Source organism: Bombyx mori, chromosome 23, assembly GCF_030269925.1.
Source record: "Bombyx mori chromosome 23, ASM3026992v2".
Classification (NCBI taxonomy): Eukaryota; Metazoa; Arthropoda; class Insecta; order Lepidoptera; family Bombycidae; genus Bombyx; species Bombyx mori.
The window spans coordinates 1,697,359-1,719,373 of record NC_085129.1 but is presented as its reverse complement, the minus strand read 5'-3'; the positions used below and the strand labels follow the sequence as shown (position 1 = coordinate 1,719,373).

Sequence of the window (22,015 nt, the reverse complement as noted above, 5' to 3'; positions counted from 1 at the left end):
AAGTGATGTGTATGAACACTATCTATTGAACGCACCGAGTAATGTTAAGAGTGATGTGTAATGTTTTCGAGTAATATCACCTGTCTGTAAAAGTGATGTCATATCACATTACATTGGGAAGTGATGTTTTGCGCAAGTCTAGTATCCATGTAGAAAATACATGTACATAGTGGATAGGCTAATATTTATATGAATGTTGGACTCCGTAATAATAATGATAATAAATAATAACGTTAATTTTAAATGCGCAGCGAAGCGAGCGAGTACAGCTAGTTCAATTATAAAAGAGCTGTCTAGTACAGATAGTTCAATAATAAAATAGCTGTATTACACTACAAACGAATATACACGAGTCTTTCACGATGACAACAGTAATGAAATGATAATGGATGATGTAAACCCTAGCAGCGTAACCAGGTTTAGCTGATGCAATAAAACTATTTCAAGTGTAAAATTTATTACAAAATGCATGAGAAATTGAGCACCTCATTCATTTTAATCTTACATACATGATAATATAACACAATTTATATGGACATCAAGTGTTAGTTCCTAATGGATAAATGATTTGTGGGTTTGTTTATTTATTCCTTTTTAATATGATCACACTGGTTTACTAGATTAAGTATGGTTTTTAATTAACACTTAGAGACATAGTACCATTAACATTAATTAAGTGAAGAACTTGTTGCCTACATTTATTTCATATATTTAGTGGTAGATAGGCAAAGGGAAGTAAGACAGGAATTTATTAAACTTTAATATGGTAACACTGTTTCTGAGAAGGCATCAATTTTCAAATAAAATACTACAGAACTAAAAACCTAGTGGAGGGCTTTCTAGGATAGACCTTTATTCCAATTCAATATTTTTAAAGTAGCTCCTTAATTTGTTTGTAGATGTTAATTAGCTGACAACGACAGACTTTGAATTAAAACTATATTTTGTAGAAATTTTGAGCCATGTTCCTATTTAAGGATTGATTTTTCACACCATGCTCAGTCTTTATTATGTCTAATCGGACTTTAAAATTTCACAACTTATATGTATGTAAAAATAACTTAAATCAGATCACCAACACATCCAAATACTTCCATGAATTTAATTTTTTTTTTTTACTTATGAATTTATGAATGTACGAAAATTACAGTATTAAAAAGTCGATTTTATCACTTTTGTAGCCACACACACATGTTCAGTTCTATACAGCTATTTGAACTTGCTCTTGGCTCTGTGTGTTATTTTTTGAGGAACATTTGAACAATCTCTTGACTTCATTATTTAAATTCTCCCGGTTCCTCGCTATTTCTATTGCATAAAACTGTACTCTAGGCACCAACATCGTGTTGCGCTCTGAATAATCTCCCTTGCAGTCCACACGTAGCAAAGTACCAAAGCTGTAATCTTCAACAATATTTTTGAACTTTTCACAGAACATCCTCCACTTTACTTTATTTACGTTGCTCTTTATTTCATGTTCTTTGACATTGGATACATTGAGATCTGGAAAGTCTTGCCTAAAGGTCGTGTAGATGAGGTCATCGTGTGGAGTCAGCTGAAGCCATCTCATGTCAACTGAACACAATACCTGAAATATTCAATATGTTTATTAATGCTTTATTCAGCTTTAGTGATTTATAGACATTATTAAATACATATAATATTTAGTAGTCGTCGTGGCCAAAAGGATAAGACGTCCGATGCATTCGTGTGTAGCGATGCACCGGTGTTCGAATCCGGGTGGGTACCAATTTTTCTAATGAAATACGTACTCAACAAATGTTCACGATTGACTTCCACGGTGAAGGAATAATATCGTATAATCAAAATCAAACCCGCAAAATTATAATTTGCGTAATCACTGCTGGTAGGACCTCTAGGGAGTCCGCACGGGTATGTAGCACCACCCCGCCAATTTCTGTCGTGAAGCAGTAATGCGTTTCGGTTCGAAGGGTGGGGTAGCCGTTGTAACTATACTGAGACCTTAGAACTTATATCTCGAGGTGGGTGGCGCGTTTACGTTGTAGATGTCTATGTGCTCCAGTAACCACTTAACACCAGGTGGGCTGTGAGCTCGTCCACCCATCTAAGCAATAAAAAAAAAAACTTTTTTTAATAGGAAAATAAAGCAAGACTGCTTATAAAAAGGTGTATGATCATGAATTATAAAAAGTACCCTGTACATAGCTATTTTGCTGCTATTAAATAATCCTAGTCTATGTGTGATTGTGTGTGTGTAGCTAGATGTTCTTTCACTCCTAAAGATAAATATTTAGTGCAGCTGTACAAATATATTGAAACAATACTGCACTAAAATGTATTTAACACATATGCTAAGAGTTTTTACTGATATAAATGTACAAAACAGCAAATTTCAACTAATATGTTCAATATACTAGTATTACTGTTTAATCTCACATTTATAATTTTCATTTCATTATTTCAAATTTTTTTTTTACTTTGTAGTCTTCATGGTTATAGACAATAAGGTGCCTTTGTCGATATTTAACTATTGTGTTACTACCACCTATTGTAAAAAAAAATTAAGGTTTTTTTGCACACAGAACGACGGCTTGACTAGGTGACATCTACCTAGAATAGCACCACCCTATCTCTTAATGTAGGTGTCATAAACTCGCCTAGAGGATACTCAGGAGAATACGCATCAGTATTCTCTATTCATTGGAGTACTGTGATCACCAACTAGCATTTGCTGTTGGCAGAGCATATTTGAAGCACCACCATCCTACCTAATTTTTGCCATAAAGCAATCATACATGAAGGCTAGGATGTCCATTGATACTTTGCCGCATGTAACATACAATGTAGCCGCATTGCACTGTCCGTGGGCTTTGCTAAGTATTCAACACTAAGTGGAGAGTGAGCTCACTCAGCACAATCAATAAAGTATAAGCTACCAGTACACTTTTAAGAAATTTTCATTGTTTTAGATTCCTGAAAACTAAATAAATATCTGGGGATGCATTCTAATCAATTAAATATTTAATGTTTTATTTGATAATTTAATATCAATCCAATATTCCACTCATAATTAACAATTTAACCTTGTACCTATGCTTTAATTATTGATATTACAACAAGTTGCAATTAACATTTGCTGAAACATAAGCACAAACTTCAGTGATGTAGGCAAGAAAGTGCTTTTTCTTTTATAGAATATACAAATGTTTTATTTCATTAAAATATTGTATATACACTTCAAATAACATTACATGTCTTAATGTCTATATTTCCGTATTTATTTAATTAGATTTGGACTTACGTTGAAATGTATGTCACTGTATTCTATAGCTTTGGCGGCCCACAGATGTTCCAGGGTCTCATCATTTCCAAATTCCTCGGCCGGTCGAGACAGCACCTCCTAAGGTTATAAAAGGTTATTCTTACAAAAAAATACATAGTGGGTGTCATGTGTGCAAATAAATCATAATTTCCACCCCAAATTGAAAAAAAAAAGATTTACAAGAACATTTTCAGAGCCGGTGGGTAATCGGGCAACAAAAACAAATTATAATTCGTCGTGTAGTTTATTTTATTCATTAAATGAATGATACTTAAGATTTCATTTAATTTAGTGTGCAATATTACCATTTCGGTTTGCAGAAAGTTTCTATGTGATATTTGATATTTACAAGATTCAAAAAAATATAAACATGCGACAAAAATTAATTTCCGGGTTTAGCAGTCTCAAACTCAAATATTAAGTGTATAATTTTTTTTATGGGATTTTATGACCTGGTAACTAAGACCTTTAAGTCATGTCTTATTTTAATTTATATTGAAAAATGATAATATGGAGATAAATGAAATGAAATGAAGATGATTAATTTGAGACACTAATCAACTGGGATGAAATGAAATGAATTGAGATGATATGGGATGAAATATAATCTCAGTAAAATGGTGGTAAATTACTAAGATTTTTTCAGTGGACTTTTTGGAGGATCCCGAGAAGTTGCGTCCAGCGGCTTTGTTTCATTTTCCCACATTTGTGCACTTTCACAGATATTAAACAGTTAATAAACCACCGTTATTACACATTTAAACCTGAAGAAACACTAAATAGACAAAATAAAACAAATCACACAACTTCACTCCTCGCGTTCCCGCCAAAAAGTCCCCTTAAGTGTATAATCTATGCTTAACAGCACAGACTATGTGCATAAATGTTCATAAAAATTTTTTTTTTCACTGAGAAGATCCGGTGAGAAACTCAGTGGCCTGTGTCTGTGGGTTAATTTACTCGTCGAACGCTTGAGGTACCAATTTTTTTTTTATTGCCCTTGTAGTCAGACGTGCATACAGCCCACCTGACGGTGAGTGGTTATCGTCGCCCATGGACTTCAGCAATGCCAGGGGCAAAGCCAAGCCGCTGCCTACTGCTAAAAAAAATTTTTTTCATGGTTTATTACACCCCCCCCCCCCCTATACTGTCAAGAACAAGGGTAAAGATATGAATTAAAATCTCTGGATATGGTTTATCGAGTTCTATTTTTATTTATTGCTTATGCGGGTGAACGAACTCACCTAGTGCTTTCCGGGGCCCATAGATATAAAAACATAGATACCGTAGCCCACCTTCAGGCCAGAAACTAGAATATCTCAAGTGTACTTAAAGTATAACGGTTATCTCATCCTTCTCAAAACTAAGAAATAGGCATGGTGATTGATGATCCTACCCTTGCGGGTTGCGTTCAAGGTGCCCTGTCCTCTTTATTACCCAAGTTATACTTTTTCAGGGTTTCATTTTTATTACCGGCATTATTCCTTGATGCTGAAGTCATTGTGAACATATTGTGATCGGTACGTGTTTGATTTTAAAAATGCTAGGGAATTTTCCTGCAGGCATCATCTCATCGCTCAAAATAAAAGTACACCCGGCGTCTTCTCTTCAAAGCCATGTCAATTTTCAAATAGCATAAAGTATTGACGTTACTAATTCAAATTTCACTTGAGGACAGATTAACGCACGGCTCATCTGACGCTAAGTGATTAATCGTCATTGACAATGAGAGATCAGCAATATCAGCAGCCAAGCTGCTGCCAAGTCAAAGTCAAGTTAAGCTTTGATTGAAAAAGGTCATCAATGCGCTGAAGGAACACCGTAGAGGTAGAGTTCGTTCCAAAACGTGATAGTACGTGATAAAAATGATATATGAAAGTACAGTCGTTCCGTTTAATAGAGATTTAATTTGCTATAGTAAAGTTTAATAGCGTGTGCTGTGATGATAAAAAGACCACGCCATTATCTCAAACAATTTCAGAGAGCACTCCCTATACGATGGAGTAAAATACACGAACAGCAGAATAATCTTTCATGCGGATATTGTTTGATTTTAGAATCGTGTGTGAAATAAGAAGTCAACGTAAGGTAATCCTAGCTTGCGATCACTCGCGCAATGTAAGGTTGTCGCTCGATAAAATCACTTTTTAATTAAAAGTGTCATGGAGGCCTAATTGTATAAAAAAAATGTATCTGAATTTAAATACAGGAGAGTAGGTAATGCTTGCTACAAACCTCAGGTTAGAGCCCATGACCTCACCTACTCATTCGATGAATCTAGTATGACCCCTTGAGGTCACTAGAATAGGTACCTAGGAAGAAAAAAAGGCTACAAAAAAAGAGATGATGCTCAAGAGTGAATAAAACAACTTATACCTTTGGGCCAAAAATCATACACCATTATCTGAACAGGTCTTTCTATAGGATTCTTTGATTTAGTCGTAGGCTTTTGGTTTGTTCCCCATCGGAAAGCCCTTCTATTAATGAACATACAAAAAAATAGCTACTTTTCGACGTGGCCGTTGCTACAGCAGAAAACATGTTGATTACGAATATTTTAGTTGAAATGAAAAAGCAGGTTTTTAAACATTTTAATAGTTATTATAAGATTTATGTAAGAGACAGTTAACGCTATTTAGATAAGGACAAAAATATTATGTTTCCTAATATTCAATAAATTCAAATGTTATCTAGGTCTAGTCTATTGGTTCAAAAACTTTTGTTGAGAAGAGATAGCGTTATAGGTTAAAGTTTGTGTGAGAGAGAAGCATTTCTCAGAAGAATTCGTTTGCAGTTCGTTTCGTCACACGTTTTCTTTGTCGGTGATTGGCGGGTTTCGGAAGAGGGTGGCGCATGCGCGTTATGCCGACGCCATCTCTAAACTACTGTGCCTGTTATGTACTTGTTCTGGAGTGAAGTGAATGGAAATTCATGGTTAAAAGTGCTAATAAATCATGGAATTGTTTTGCTGCAATTTAGATCTTGCGTATTTTTAGTGAATTGAAACTTTAAAGTGCAAGTGTGAGAGTTGAAGTCTTCGGCGGGTATCAAGGAAGTTCCTGGTTATAGCAACGCATTATTTTTTGTTGCTAAATCGTTCGCGGGTAGTCGTTGCCGTCTATTTCATGGGCTATTGTCACCAAAACAGCTAGTGGTAAATATGTAACCAATTATTATCAGTAGTTTTTAGAACGGCGGGATCGAGGTTGAGAGCGCTCCCCGCGTTCTTACGCGCGCGCCGCATTTATCTCTACTATGTATGAAATATTGTTTTGGGTCAAAGACATTGCAATGCGTTACATCGTAACCAAAACATACTTGTAAACTGTTTTAACTTTATGTTTCAGCTCGCTTTGTGGACGCATACGCGTTCATTATGAATTCTGCTTTGAAACCTGTGTTGGCACAACCGGGGGTTCCGCAGCCCGGTGGACAATCTAGTCCCGCCAAAGGCAACGTAGCCACTGTGAACCACGCTGTAGGACACCCCCAAGGTGCGCAGAATTCTCTTCATCTCGGGAACAACTTAGTTGGGCACAATCTGACCCACCACGCTCCGGCGCCTCCGCTGCTGCCACACGCAGTACCTTCCATGGCTCCCATATCTGCAAACATGGCTCAGATGGCTCAGAACATGAGTCACCATGGCAACCTGTCCCATGTCACACAGAATTCTGTGGCTCCTGCTGTAGCAGCGAGTCCAAGTAAAACTACAAGTTCACCATTGAGTTTAGTGCAAGATAAGGCAAATACATCCCAGCCACTAGCTCTAACGAGAACTCCTGAAAAGAAAGATGCTGATTCAACTGGTCCTGCCAATGGTACCATAGATTCTACAAAATCTGGCACAAACACTCCGAGTCCATTGAAACCTCAAAATCCAGAGAGCAATAAGGAAAAACAAGATATTGCTAAGACATCACCTAGTACCCCTAAACCACCTGAGAAGACCTGGAGTGGGCCACCTCAAAAATCTGAAACATCAAACTCTAATAATCAGACAGAAGGCTCTACACAACCTAAAATGGCAACAGCTAATGAACCACCTGAGAAGTCACCTTTAAAACCAATAGAAATTAAACCATCACCGGCAGCTGATGTTGCTCCGAGTCAGAGTGACAGTAAGCCAGAAACAGCAAAAGACAGTCAATTACAAGAGAAAGCATCACCAACAGAAATTGTTTCAGAGGTTAAAGTTGAGAAACCAAAAGACACTAAGGAGGAAACTAAGATTGAACCTCAGTCTTCTGAAGTAAAGAATGAAGATAAAGTTGACAGCTCAAAAAAAGAGGAACAAACCGAACAGAAACCACAAAGTTCGGATGAGAAAATTGAAGAAAAAAAACTAGAACCAAAACAGATTAAAGTTGATAATAAACCGAAATCAACTCTCAAGCTGGCCACAGTAACACCTCCAATGAGAAAAAGACGACAGACATCACTGAGCAAGACTAATGATGGATCTACTCCAGCTAAAAAGTCAGTTGAAGATGCTTCTTCTGAAACTAGAATGAAGAGAAATAGGACAAAGGTAAGATAGAACATAGACTAGATAGTTAGACTTAGATAAACATATAAGATAGAACTACTAAAAAAAAACAACTAAAGAATTTGAAGAAAGATTTTTGAATAAATGTTTTCATTCGCAAAACACTGGGTATTGTTAAAAATGACAAAATGAGGATAAAACTATTAATCAATAATATTTTACATTTATTGTACATTAATATTTGTTGATATTGTCATCATTAATATTAAAAAAACAGAGACTTCAAATATTTTAAATTTATGACATCATTTTGTTTTATAAAAACATTGTGACATTGCCACCACACCAACATATATAAATAATTTTGGGAAATTGCTTACGACATTCAAACAACAACCATTCAATTATAGTTAAAATAGTTTTTTGCTTTTTTGCACTAATGCATAAATAATGTATGTATTACAATCGCTGCAACAAATTCATAATGCACGTCATATTGTCAATTATATCATCAGAAAATTAAACAAACAAATCTAAAAAAAAATTTTGCAATGTGATATTTTTATATAAAACATACTTTCATCAAATTTTAGTTTAATTGCAGTGTAGGTAATAAATTCTATCATTGATAATAATAAACTATTTTTTATTTAGGTGCAATTATACCAATCTCCAACTCCTGAATTGGCCATGGCGACAAAGTTATCTGCTTCAGCAGGCCGTTCTACACCAACCAAACCGAATGATGACAAACTAATTGTCTTCTACAAGTAAGTTCTGGAAATAAATTAAAGTCAGTTTTGTCCTGAAAAACTTCAAGAAAACAAGAAAGTCTTTTAAACATGCTCCCTTTGTAAGCTTTCAGGTTGACTGAAGTTAATATATCAGTAGATATTTTATCATTAGATAATTCTAAGCCTACCTACAAAGGTAGTCTATTTCAACAACATACTGCTTTATTGGTATCATTCAGAGATTATTATTCTTAGGTTGTTAATCAAAAGAAAAAGCAAGTATAGCTATTTCTATAGTTCTGCACTTGATTTTTCTATGATTCTTTCAGTGGAGTTAATATCTCAATAGCAAATAGAAAATCACTGCATCCTATGTTTTAATGTTTTTGTACTATAAATTTATGGACATTCAGTTTCGATCAAAGAAAGCAAAATATGTAAAACATAAGAATTTTGTATTATTTTCTACACTCTACTTTTCTTTTATGATCTGATATATTTCAGATTATAAAAGAAAAGTAGAGTAATCAGTAACAATAAGAAACTATTCATATTCAAGGTTTTTTTTATTGTTTAGATTAGTGAACCAGCTTAAAGCTCACCTAATGTTAAGTGGTTACTGGAGCCCATAGGCATCTACAACCAATGCCGCCACCAACCATGAGATATGAGTTCTAAGGTATCAGTATAGTTAGAACGGCTGCCACACCCTTCAAACCGAAACTCATTACTGCTTCACGACAGAAATAGGCAGGGTGGTGGTACCTACTCACAAGAGGTCCTACCACCTCTAATCTAATCTAAGAGGTCTACTAATAATAATTAATGTAAAAATGTTAACAAGTTTAATATTATTACAGTTTAATTTTCAGATAACAAATTTTAATTTGCTACTAGTAGTTAAAAAAACAATGTAAATAAATAAATTCACCCATTTACAGCATGTTACACTGTAACAAATTCAATTTAATACTTCTGAAAGTAATTATGCCTCCCTTTACCTTACCTTAAATTGAACATTCTATACTTTTGCTTAAGAAAACAACAGCTTCAATGTGATTGACAACCCGATCTTATTAAGTTGATATGGACAACATTTCTGGGTAGTATAAAAATTAGATTACTATTACAAAATTAATCTGTCTTGTTTTTGCAGAAATGAATATTTGGCAGTACGTAATGCAGAAGGTGGATTTTATGTATGTCAGACAATGCAAAATGTTTACCGTACTACACGCAAAATCAAGATTCGTTGGCTTTCCCAAGATAAATCTTCAGATCCATCAGGGGAAACATATAAACCAGATTTCTATGATATCACAGGTATGAAATGTGTTTTTGTTATGAATTGTATTAAACTTTCGTGCTTATCTACATTACAAATGGTATAGTCACACCAAGAGTGTACCCTATAGACCTGGACTAGGAAATGAAATAAAGCTCAACTTAATTGAGGTAATAAATACTACTTATACCCTAAGTATAGTATGTACATCACTATGGTAAGTAGTAGCTCAATATGCTGGTCAGTATACTCATATCTTTTCATTTGTTAATATATTATTAACCTTTCAATTAGACTGGAGAAGAAATGTTTGTTCATTAAGTTCCGCACTGGAGGTTAGGGGAGATCATTTGAATGAAAATATATTTATTCAATAATGAAAAGTAAAAAATATAAAAACCTTAAAAAAACTGTAATGACAAAATTGCAGAAAAAAGACAGGTTTTTCTTTTTGTTTTTTTTTCTTAGATTTTCCGTGTCAACTCATGCTTAGTGAGTTGCCGTCGCAAACCGCCCTTGTGGCTTAATTTTATTTTATTTATTTCGTGACCTTCAAATGCATAGTGACATAAAGCGTAAAGAAAAACCCAATTTTGTCTCATCAATTTAAACAATTAAATTTCATTTAAATAATACATGACACTTGATTTATTGCATAAAAGGCGAACTTAACGCCATGCAGACATTCTCTTCCAGTTAACCCTTGTTGATGAAGTGAAAGATTCAATAAGTGCCTAGCAGTGATAAAGTTAATACGTGGCAATAATTTAAAGAATTATAGTAGACATGAGTCACTAGGTTATAAATATATTGCCAAAATAAATACATTGATACATACATACAAAATACATAGATAAGAAATACATATAAAATAAAATAAATTATATAAACCACAACAAAACAAAAAAGCGATCTGTGCTTTGAAAAAGAGATCATGTACTTTCTACTAATTATCTTGATCATTCTTTAAAAACATTAGAAAAATGAGAAAGTTCTTTTTTTAAGCTATTGCATAGCTTTTATCGCGGGCCTTGAGCGCGGCGACCGAATCATGAAATTCCGTAACGAAAAAAACCTTACACCCCTCACTCCGCCTACCATGTAGCTCGCGTTCAACACATTCACACGTTGCGCTTGTGTAGTGTTTGTGAATAAGCGCGTGGCGTGACGTCACACTGCATGCGCATCATGAAAAGTCTGCCCATCTCTCTCTCTCGCGCGGTCTAGCTTATGAGTTGTTTTTATTAATGTTTAATATAGCGTGGTCTTTTTTTATTATTGTTTTAATATTAAATTATCATTGTCTAATTATAATTGCATAAGTTGATAAAAAATGCTATGCAATAGCTTTACCGCGGCAGTTCCAGAGTGCCACACGTTTTATTTTTTTTTTGCTGAGAGACCTAAGCCGAGCCTTGAGAGGCTATTTCAGGGTAACCTTAACTAGTAGGTGAGCTCACGGTGCTCAAACCTGAAAGTGTTCCTAAATTAGTATTTGCTTAGTAAAGCACAGTAAGTACAGTCACAATGTTGGAACTCAGACATGGAGTGCGTGCTGACGACGCTGTCGCTGAGCCGCGCGCCGGGCGGCGGCGGGGCGCAGCTGCTGAAGCCCGCGGAGGCGGCCCGGGCCAGCTCCATACTCGAACGGGCACTGAAGGCGGAACATTCTGGTGGAAACAATATAGAATTAACCGAAGAACACCCTGATGGATGTAAGCTCTTAATATCTCATGTTAAATCATTTATAATGTAGAAGCATGTAGTTCACATTGCATATATCAAAATTTGTATGTTTTGCGAAACCGCAATCGAATGAAATATAGCAACCCCCACCGCACGAGGTCGTCGACCCTGCGCGGCGTCCAATGCCTCCTTGTCATGGCACTCTTGTCAGAGCGGTCGTGATCGTCATTCAGTATCATGGCTGTGGGCAGATGTTATGCCTCACGAGCAATCTATTAAAACTTTAACACATATTGCTTATAGCTTATACTAGATGGCGCTAAGAACATAAATAATTATGTTACCCTACGGGTGGTAGGACCTCTTGTGAGTCCGCGCGGTTGGGCACCACCACCCTGCCTATTTCTGCCGTGAAGCAGTAATGCATTTCAGTTTGAAGGATGGGGCAGCCGTTGTAACTATGCTCGAGACCTTAGAACTTATATCTCAAGGTGGGTGGCGCATTTACGTTGTAGATGTCTATGGGCTCCAGTAACCACTTAACATCAGGTGGGCTGTGAGCTCGTCCACCCATCAAAGCAATAAAAAAAAACCGGCGAGAAACTCAGTGGGTTGGCAGTTTCTGTCGTCTATACCAGGGTATAGTCGTCTATAAGTAATGCCCATAAGACGAGAATGAGTACATTTAAGAACAGACTAGCGTTAGACCGTTGTGTAGTATGGTAAGGCGCGTGCTTGTGTCCGCAGTGGACCTGTCGCTGTACACGGACGAGTCGCAGCTCGACAAGAAGTCGCGCAAGAGGAACAGCTCCAAGTCCTCGCCGCGCTCCAAGCTCGACTTCACCGACGACGACGCGGTGAGTCACTCACCGTCGATATATAGACTCTCATTAATGCGCACTGAGTGCCGATCGTCGAAATATCGACTGTTACGCACTTTGATTATATCGACCAGTACGGACGTGTCTTAGTGCGCGCATAACGTTTTTATTAATTTAATAACATTTATAAATAGATAACCATTTAAAAATTATTTTTGCTGTGAATTTAGCATTGTTTATTGTATTTTCTTCAAGTTGAAGTTTTTATTAAAGTACTTTTTTCAAAAATCCTTTAGCAATTTCTGCAAAATATACGAAAATAAGCTCACCACTAAAAGGGTTACTACGCATTTGGAATAAATTTGATAATTCAAGCAGTACTCTGTATTATATACAACATGTAACATAATTAACGCACACCCTGAAAGTAATTTGTTCAGAATCGTAATCTGGATCGATTTTGATTGTTTTTTATGTACCAATTTTTTTTTCTAAAATTTAGTTAAATCTAAGTAAATTACAGTCACCCTACACAGCTAGCTAAACAGTTCATAGAAACGAAAATGGAACGTAAGTCAGGGTATTAAGACTTTTTAAAATGAAATATCTAATTAGTAAAAAAAAATATTATTTAATTAAATAAATCTGATACTTATTTCAAGGCTAATAGTCTACTTCAAAATAAAATACCTACGCACACAATACCAACAGCGACCGCCGGCACACAGCAACACTACAATACATAAAAGAAAACCACGTAATACAAAAATAATTACTATCCCTTTCTTTCGTCGGCATTCTTACAATAAACGGCAGGCTAATCCCGATGTTCGCGGCGACGCGGTTGCGTCGGCGGTGATCAAAGAAAAATCTAAACAACGAAGTCAACAAAATATTTTTGACAAGTCAGTCACGCCGCGTCCACCTTATCGATAAGAGGTCAAGTGATAGTGCAAATAAAATATCTCCCGTATTTCGCTATGTCTTTTCGGTCAGTGACCTCCTAGATCAGCTGATTTGATGCCTCTCGACTTTTTTTTGTGGGGGCGAATTAAATCGCTAGTTTATAACACACAGACAATAAGTGCCGAAGAACTAAAGAATAAGATAATAACCGCCTTTGATAAAGTGAAAAGTGACATTGCAGTATTATCTAAAATAAAACAACAAATACGAAAACGGTTATTAAAGTGCATTGAACAAGCGGCGCGGCGAGTAGGTGTCTGTGTGTGCGTGCGCAGCGGAGTGTGAATCGGTGACCATTTTATTTCCACGAAATTGGAATAATTAATTTCACAAATAATCAATGTTAACGCACATATAAATAATATTTGGTGTATGCATAGCGTTTATACTATTAAAGTCTAATTGGGGTGTTTGAGGGTGTGCGTTAAATATGTTACATGTTGTATACCGACGGGTGAAAGGGTATTTGGTTTAAGCGACATTTTTACAACTTTGCAGGAGAGCCAGTAAAAGCTTAAAATTTGGAAATTTTCGTAACGAAAAAACTTCTTCAGCTATTTCAATGTGATAAACTTAATTGAAGTTTAATTAGAAACATCGAATTGTTGATGTAAATTCCAGATAAAACGGACCTTTAATTACAAAGATTAGCGAAATGTCGCTTTTACCAAATAGCCTTCCTCCCGTCGATATGTATATACCATGGATGGCCAACCGGTAAATCGTAACTATTAGTTCAGTCGATCGTGGCAAGACAAAAAAATATAAATAAAAATATAAATAATAATAAAATATAAACATAGAACAGACGGCGCAACGTAATCACAACTTGCTGCAAGCCATCATCTTCGTCTTGTGTCATTTGTAAATGACCATTACCGTCACATTATTTGAGGCCATCAGCGCAAAAGTGGCCTAACCCACATTTTTTTTATATTCAAGCTTAAATGACGTATATTCGAATTTATTTAAAATATAATAAATTTTGATGCAAAACCGGAATATCCATAGCTTCTTCACCCATAGATGACAGATAGATTTGTAAACATTATTTTTGCGCGTATTGTTCTTTGCTTACTCAAATTCAAATTAATAAAAAACTAACTATGGTTAACTTAGGCCACTTTTGCTCTGACGACCTCATTTATCTTCTCTTCCACACAATAGTTCTCTTTTATTATATAATTTCAGTTTTGTGTTAATCTATTCAATAAAAGAAAATATGCTACTATGCTACTTGTATACTGAAATACATTGTCTCATTAAATTTCAAGAAATGTTATTGATAGATGGTAGTGTTTCGACAGTAAACCGTTGATCTTGATTCTAATCAAGTTGGGTCACCCCTGGTACCTACATACAAGCTAATGTCTGTCACGAAATCTTGTTGCAGAGAGACGATGCGACGCCCGTCAAAAAAGCGCGAACGATGCCAAAGCGCAGTCCAAAAAGCGCACGTAAAATTAAAAGCTCGGCGTCGCCAACAAAACAATCTAAACGGAAGTCGGCAGGTAGTAAGGCGGCCGCAAGCAAGGTAGGCATAGTACAACGGATATATAGACATGTACGTATCCGCCATCGCCGCACCCACTTGTAGTTGTTACTGAGTTGTTACCGAGTTGTTATTGAGTTGTTACTGAGTCGTTACTGAGTTGTTACCGAGTTGTTACTGAGTTGTTAATGAGTCGTTACTGAGTTGTACTAGCAACACTTGAAATTTTATGTAGAAAGAGAGATATATATTTTAAATTTTTATTATTTATTAAATGCATGCCCCGTTACAAGTTACAGCATTATTTATATTGGCTGTCGCTGGATAATGCAACCCTAAAATATCAGAATGAAAATTTTATTTTGGGTAAAGGTTATATTGTTTTTTTTTATTTATTTTAATTATTATTATTTTGTTTTTAAATTTTCTTTTACACGCATCGGCATTTATTGTTTTCAAAGTTGTTTTATGTCACGGGGTAAAAGGATTGCATGAAAAATTTCCAAATTTAATTTTTTTATTAATCTTTGAGGATTGTTTTAATATTACAACTATTATTTGAAAAATTATTGGTGTTTTAACTACATGAAAATTCAATATTAAAATAAAATTATTTTGATTAGTCAGTATGTGGTACACATAAAGTGTTGTAACTTTGCCTTCCGCTAAAACCGTGCAAATAAATAATTGATTCTTAGTTCCAATATTAATAATGTCGCCTTTAAAAAACTACGAGAAGACATTAAAATTCGTTGTCTCGAGGTTTCACGCGAAATTTGAGAACCGCCGAACAATATCTGCTAATGATAAGAGAGCAACACTTCTCAGGATCTACATACTAGTTACTTGTTGAATTAGATTTTTTTTGTTGCTTACATGGGTGGACATGCTCACAGCCCACCTGGTGTTAAGTGGTTACCGGAGCCCATAGACATCTACAACGTAAATGCGCCACCCACCTTGAGATAAGAGTTCTAAGGTCTCAGTATAGTTACAACGGTGGAATTATTAGAGTAACAATCAAAGTGTACCTTTTTTCTAAATTTTCAAATAGTGATTTGTTTCAAAAATTAAAGATATATGTAAGTGTTAGTATGAATGTGTTCTACACATTTCAAAGGTCATCTCCATTTCATCCTCCATCGCTTGCTTCTGTGTGTTTCGTGTGACTTATTGTTTCATACCAATTCGAAAAGTTATTGTATTAACAAGGTCCTATTGAATAAAACTTTATGTTTTCTGATGAACATCTCTTCCGAGAATTAGACTTACAATAGCGCATAATTACTCCAGAAGGGAGACAAATAAATTTGGAAATAATTAATACATTATAAATATTTCCTGTGGAGAGTGCACATGCCTAGCTCGAGACTTCTGTCCTTAGGCCGCTAAGTGACATATTCTCAAGTCATTTAAATAATATGTACCGTTAAATTTCGACTTTGGGATTCGATTTGAAAAATGATATAACTCTTGTATATATAACGGGAATACTTTACCTTGTATTCCAATTATACGCAAATAAAAGTCTTATATAAAAATAAAACTGCCCTAAATAAGTTTATCGTAACTATATGAAATTAGAATTCAACGTTCAACCTAAAGAACCTGAATATAGAATAATAATGCAGGTCACCTTTTGTTACGATTCTCAACTATTCGTACGATTATAAATAAATTCGATTTATAGAAATGATAAAGTCAGTCGCTGTGACGTCATCAAATCGGTGTACCCGGATCTTGTTAATACAAAACTTTGAGAACCGTGGTCTCGTTCGTTTTTGGGGAACACGATTGTTGTAGTGTATGTCTGTAGCGCGCAGCTCGCATGCCGCCGGTACAAACAGTGTGCTTAGTGCGAGTTTTTTAACGTTCTCGATAGCGTAAAAGTTAACAGTTGGAACAGCGCCCCTAGCAGCAGACGTAGACAAAAGTTTAAACTCCATACAAATACGAGTTAACACGGTGAAATAGCCTCTCAAAGCTATCAGCTTAAGTAGGAATAAAAAATGAGTTAACTTTTACGCTAACGAGAACGTTAAAAAACTCGCACTAAGTACACTGGAGTGTGTGTATGTGGACATCTCTATGCATATCTTTAGTGATCAGTATAATATTGGAAAGTTTTCACTTGAGACTATATTAATTTTAAGATATCATACAGGAGAAAAAAAAGCTCGTTTCCGTATCCGTTTGTTTGCTAAGTATTATCAAAACACGGATAATCTGTTGTGTATGTTAATCTTGAGAGTTTATAGTTCTTCAAGCTCAATTTGGTGTAGACACAAAAATCGCAAGTTTGGTAAGGGAGCAACTCTTTTTAATCATTAATTTAACTAACAAATTTACTTTGTTTATTTACATTTGGTCATTAATGTATTTGCACCAGATTAAGTTGCAGAAAGAGAGGAATTAATAGCATTAATAAAGGAAAAAGTACGAAAACGTATTTATTTACCTAGGGTTTTACATTGTAATTGAATTTCCCGAAAAATTTGCAAATTTCACTTTGTATTTAAGTGCGAAATTCGAGCAATACGTGTTGTGCAAATAAGTTGAAGTAATTTTTTTTCCTCTTGATAATACACATTATAAATTTTTCTTTGAATTTTGGTGCTTTAGAATGTAAAATTTCACATGAGATTAAAATTAGGTATAATTTGTCGTCGACTGAATTTCTGGATTACTAATTTACGAATCACTAAAGATATTCAAAGAGGTTGTTCAAGGTTTGCTATTAAGTGATTTTTTAATATGTTCAGTAAAAAGAAAACAGTTTATACAAACTGTAATCGCATACGCGTCATTAACAAATGGATCCATATAGATACTGTTCATGTCAAGGGGGTTTTATCTTTATTAAAAGTAAATAGCCAATTAAACACAAGAGTTTTATCATGATATTTTTGCCGCCAAACGAACCAAGGCATAGTCAACGCCCCATAATTCAGTCAATAATTGGGAGGGATATTTCTCGAACATCATCGAACTGAAAGACGAAATTTCAAATTCAATTTAATCTATGTGGACCCATTCTGTTTAATTCTATATTGTATTTTCATGTTTTCGTTTCAAAGCTTTCATTTAGATTATTATTTTTTTAATTTTCAGACGGCAACACCAGTAACGGACAAATCGAAAAAGAGTACGCCGACTAAACGAACCGTCGCTAAGCACAAGGACAAGCTCGACACTCCTCCAGCGACCACCACTCGGAAGGGTAGAAGGACTTCTGCGAGAGGTAACGCTAATATAAACTCTATTTGCTACGATAGAAAGTTAAATTTAAACTATACCGATATTCTCGTAAGACACTTGGCGCTTAGTTAAACAGCTGACAGAATATTTTAGTACATAATATATTGCATAAAGACATTGATGTTGTTCACGTACGCCAAGTTAATGATCACTTTGTGTTGTTATAACGAAGTATCTTAAAAAATCTCCTGTTCCAATTATAATTTTAATCTGAAGTTTTGGTACACGATTTGTATGACGGATGTGAACAGTGACGTCACTAATTGAATCACCATTCCCGAAATCTGAACGCATTATAATTCTGTTTTAAATTGCTTGTATTCTTGTGATACACATATCTGAAAACGCTGATTTTAATTATATCTTGTTCCAGAATTGAAACCATCCCCCATAGTGCCGACTCCGTCCACGTCGACGGGCAAGACTACTCGCACTCCGCGGAAACCTCCTTCAAAGAAATAATATAAACTTCACTCTACTTGACGAAGGTCAAGTAAAAGGACTATTGTGCCGAATAGACGTTGCGTATATTACGGATTTGTACTTTAAGTGTCTTATATGATGTAAGCTGATGGGCCATCGGACGCGTCCGGGATCGATCGGTATCGGTTTAGCGACGATCATTAGAATCGATTAGAATGAATTTTCGTGGTATTTTTTTTCTCTTTATTTTTTTCTGTTGAAACTTATCATTTTTTATTTGTCAACGAACGCGACGATTCTTAAATAGTAATAATTAATAGTTGAGTTTGAAGGCTTTCATCGTTTATAGTAGTATTCTAACAGTTTGGTATTTTTGAAGAAAAAAACCTAAAAAAACTAGAATGTTCTTGACCAAGCTTATTTCAATATCAATGGTACTATTTTACGTGAAACTAGTTAATTGACGTAATTTTTATTGTTCGATAAGCCTGGATTTATCGATTCCGTTAAGATGTGTATTAAGAATTGCTTATTTGAGGAGTATCAGAATAAAATCAAATAAATCATCCTTAATGAGTCAATGCTGATAAAACTCATTTAACTCTGTTAATTTTATTTAAATAAAGCCACGATGACAAATTTCCAAATGTTACTTTGTGAATATAGAAATTTTTGATTTTGTATTTATGCAAAACACCAAACATGACCAGACATGATAAATAATATAGTATATCTAATATAGAAAATTCTCGTGTCACAATGTTCGTTCCCATACTCCTCCGAAACCGTTTGACCGATTCTCATGAAATTTTTTATGCATATTCAGTAAACCTGAGAATCGGCTACTATCTATTTTTCATACCCTTAAGTGATAAGGGTTGTCCACCCCTAAGATTTATTTTTTATTTTTTGGACAATTTTTTTTTGTTATAATGAGACATTATGTGGTTGAATGAGGTATTGTTATTTTTATATTCCTTCATCGTTCACAGCGCTACGTGCCTCTTTCACTCATCTACCACATCCTTACACGCTTACAATAAGTTAGTTTTATTTTTCTACACTAGAAATTCCCTAGAAATCTTATATATGGCAAAACAACGTTTGCCGGGTCAGCTAGTGTTTCTATAATATACTTTAAAAAGAACCACCACAAACAAAATGTCTCTGAGTCTGGTGGGAATGTAGTTCAATCGTCTTTTTTTTTAAATACCATCACCAAAAAATACCTTATTTGAATTAGACCATTAGTGTTACCATTTAGTGCCTTGTAATTGGAAGAAATTTAAAAAAACACTCATGCCTCTTGTTATGTACGGTGTTCGCATTGATATGTCTATGGGCTCACTGACCTTCCAAACAGGTCGACCTCAAGAACTTGTCCAAAATAAATAAAAATCAGAAAAAATATTTAATACCTATCTGTAGAAATTTTAATACATAATTGTGACCAATTAAGGATAGTATATTTGCTTTACAGATTTTTATTCTGATCCTTCTCAATGTTGTTTATTATTTCGTATCTTTCCACTTTGAATAAACAAAATTGTTACATGTTTCCAAAGTCCCATTTGAGTTTGTTCACTGTATATTGTTTATTATTATTTTTCCTTCATGGTGTAACTTAAACAACATAATTTTAAAATAATATCGTTCACGAAAACTTCTTAGTAATGAATATTTTAACATAAACGTGAAATTTTCCCCATTTTAAATGAGATTAATTTGGCTTGGTTATAATTTATTTCAATGTACTACTAAGTAACGTGTTAAAATATTCATTATCTAACACTTTCGATAAAATATAGAATTTAAATATTTAATTGTTAAATCAAGTACAGTAAAATGTTTATTTAGAATAAAGCACGTTTTTTTCCATATTATATTTTTGGGAGTTTCTGAAAGAACTCTCCTTATCTATAAATACTTGGAACTAAATGTAATGTGAAGCAATAAAATAGTTGTATGAAAAAGGCAACTAACTCCACACTTGTAAAACTAAAATGATTCTGGAATAGTGCAGTGACGCCTAATTCTTTGCAATTTTAGAACATCCTTTCAAAAATATTTTTGAAGAAATGTTAAATAGAAGAATTAACTTTAATTATAGATTTTACTAACAATGACTAATTGTTAAAAGTAAGGATTATGATGTTGCAATGTAAATATTTTACGACTAACAGACTAATGTTTGTAATTCTGTTGAATTTTAAGACGATTTTTTTTCACTCTGGTTTTATACGTCGGATCTTTTGAAATGCCCGTGTTTTGCAAATATGATTATAATATCATAATCAAAATTAATTAGGAAAAAAGCACAAAAAAATTAAAATTTATGAGGATTAAATTTTTACATTAGAAACTTATTATGACGTAATTAATTTTTATTTAGTCTTATAAATTCAGCGACGGTCAAATAAAAGTGAAATGGTGTTTTTGCCTTCACAAACATTAAGCAATAGTTTTAGTTGTTACAAGTAAGTTTAGGCTAAAATTCTAAAGTACGATAATTCAATTAGGTATCAAAAAAATTGTATATCAGTACAAAGAATTTAAAAATTAAAAGGTAATACTATCAAAATGATGTTTTTATCATAAAAATGACGTTTTTGCTTCACATAAAAATATATTTTGATATGAACGGTGTTTATTTCTAAGATTTAGAATTGTGTGGGTCGACAATTTGGATGAATAAAAATTGGTATTTAGGTTTTTTACAGTTTGGACCAAAATTTTCATATTACAACTCGTGTTCACAGTACTTAACGGTTCGAAATCAATATTTAAGGTAGATCACACACCTTTTGTGGGGGGTATTTCAATCATATAATAGTACTTTTGTACGTAATATTCAGGAAACACTGATTTTTTTATTATGTTCTTTTCATTTATTTCCTTTGCTATTGTTAAGCTCTGTTGAAGCGAGCGTGTGAAAATTTCTAGAAAATCTTAAGTACCTAATTTTTAGGTAGTATTTTTAAATAGGTTAAAAAATTATAAAGAGAAAAATAAGCTTAGATTATAAATTATTGTGTGTGCATTTTCTGTTTATAAATAGTAACTAATGTGGAGAGATTGTCTTTTGTCACGAGTTGGAACTCTAATACAATAGTTTAAAAAACAAATTTTAGCCTTTTATACAGAATATCAGTTTAAGATAAACTATTGACTATTGTAACAGAAAGTCCACAGATTTATATGCAATTCAGAAATAAATATAATAATTTAAGAGTATAATATGCATGTTTTATTTTCTTTGTGCTATTTTGTCATAATTTCATCATTTAACTTTATTTTTCTTCCTATTTCCTCTTTCCTTGTATTTTGCCATGAATAACCATCTAGCAATTTATAGGAATTAATCATGGCTTTCAGTACTGCTAACACCCTAATATGTATGATGCCTCTAAATCTAATATAAGGTTTTACAATTGCAGTGTCTCACTTAATTGATTAAAATCAAATATACAAGCAGCATAAACTAGCAAGTCAGGTAAACAAAACTCATTTCCTAATTTATTACACTAAAATATAACAAATCGCTACATATGACTTGA

The 22,015-nt window shown here is 34.1% G+C and overlaps 2 protein-coding genes across 3 annotated transcripts; one reads left to right on the top strand and one right to left on the bottom strand.

Moving 5' to 3' along the window:
• Window positions 1-440: 440 nt before the first annotated feature.
• LOC119630347 (protein PBDC1) lies at window positions 441-3,770 on the bottom strand. Its single transcript, XM_038019415.2, has 3 exons — window positions 3,610-3,770; window positions 3,284-3,382; window positions 441-1,588 (listed from the first exon to the last, which is right to left on the bottom strand). Exons 1-3 carry the CDS (start codon window positions 3,610-3,612, stop codon window positions 1,202-1,204), a joined length of 489 nt encoding a protein of 162 aa, XP_037875343.1. The 5' UTR covers window positions 3,613-3,770; the 3' UTR covers window positions 441-1,201.
• Window positions 3,771-5,848: 2,078 nt separating this feature from the next.
• On the top strand, window positions 5,849-21,695 carry LOC101741061 (muscle M-line assembly protein unc-89). Of its 2 annotated transcripts, none has more exons than XM_012689812.4 (9): window positions 5,849-6,458; window positions 6,652-7,835; window positions 8,448-8,563; window positions 9,684-9,850; window positions 11,354-11,527; window positions 12,246-12,355; window positions 14,679-14,849; window positions 17,889-18,018; window positions 18,409-21,695. In XM_012689812.4, the coding sequence occupies exons 2-9, from the start codon at window positions 6,681-6,683 to the stop codon at window positions 18,495-18,497; spliced, it is 2,112 nt and encodes a 703-aa protein (XP_012545266.1). In that variant the 5' UTR covers window positions 5,849-6,458; window positions 6,652-6,680; the 3' UTR covers window positions 18,498-21,695. The 2 variants fall into 2 exon arrangements, with proteins under 2 accessions (XP_012545266.1, XP_004925478.1); XM_004925421.5 differs by having other exon boundaries at window positions 6,126-6,458; window positions 14,679-14,819.
• The last annotated feature ends 320 nt before the right edge of the window (window positions 21,696-22,015 follow it).

Excerpts from the sequence above, each read along its gene's own strand:
- LOC101741061 (XM_012689812.4), top strand. The coding sequence starts at position 6,681 with ATGAATTCTGCTTTGAAACCTGTGTTGGCACAACCGGGGGTTCCGCAG. Across the intron at positions 7,836-8,447 it reads TGAAGAGAAATAGGACAAAG|GTGCAATTATACCAATCTCC; the intron begins GTAAGATAGAAC and ends TTTTTTATTTAG. Across the intron at positions 12,356-14,678 it reads ACTTCACCGACGACGACGCG|AGAGACGATGCGACGCCCGT; the intron begins GTGAGTCACTCA and ends ATCTTGTTGCAG.
- LOC119630347 (XM_038019415.2), bottom strand. Across the intron at positions 1,589-3,283 it reads ACAGTGACATACATTTCAAC|GTATTGTGTTCAGTTGACAT; the intron begins GTAAGTCCAAAT and ends TGAATATTTCAG.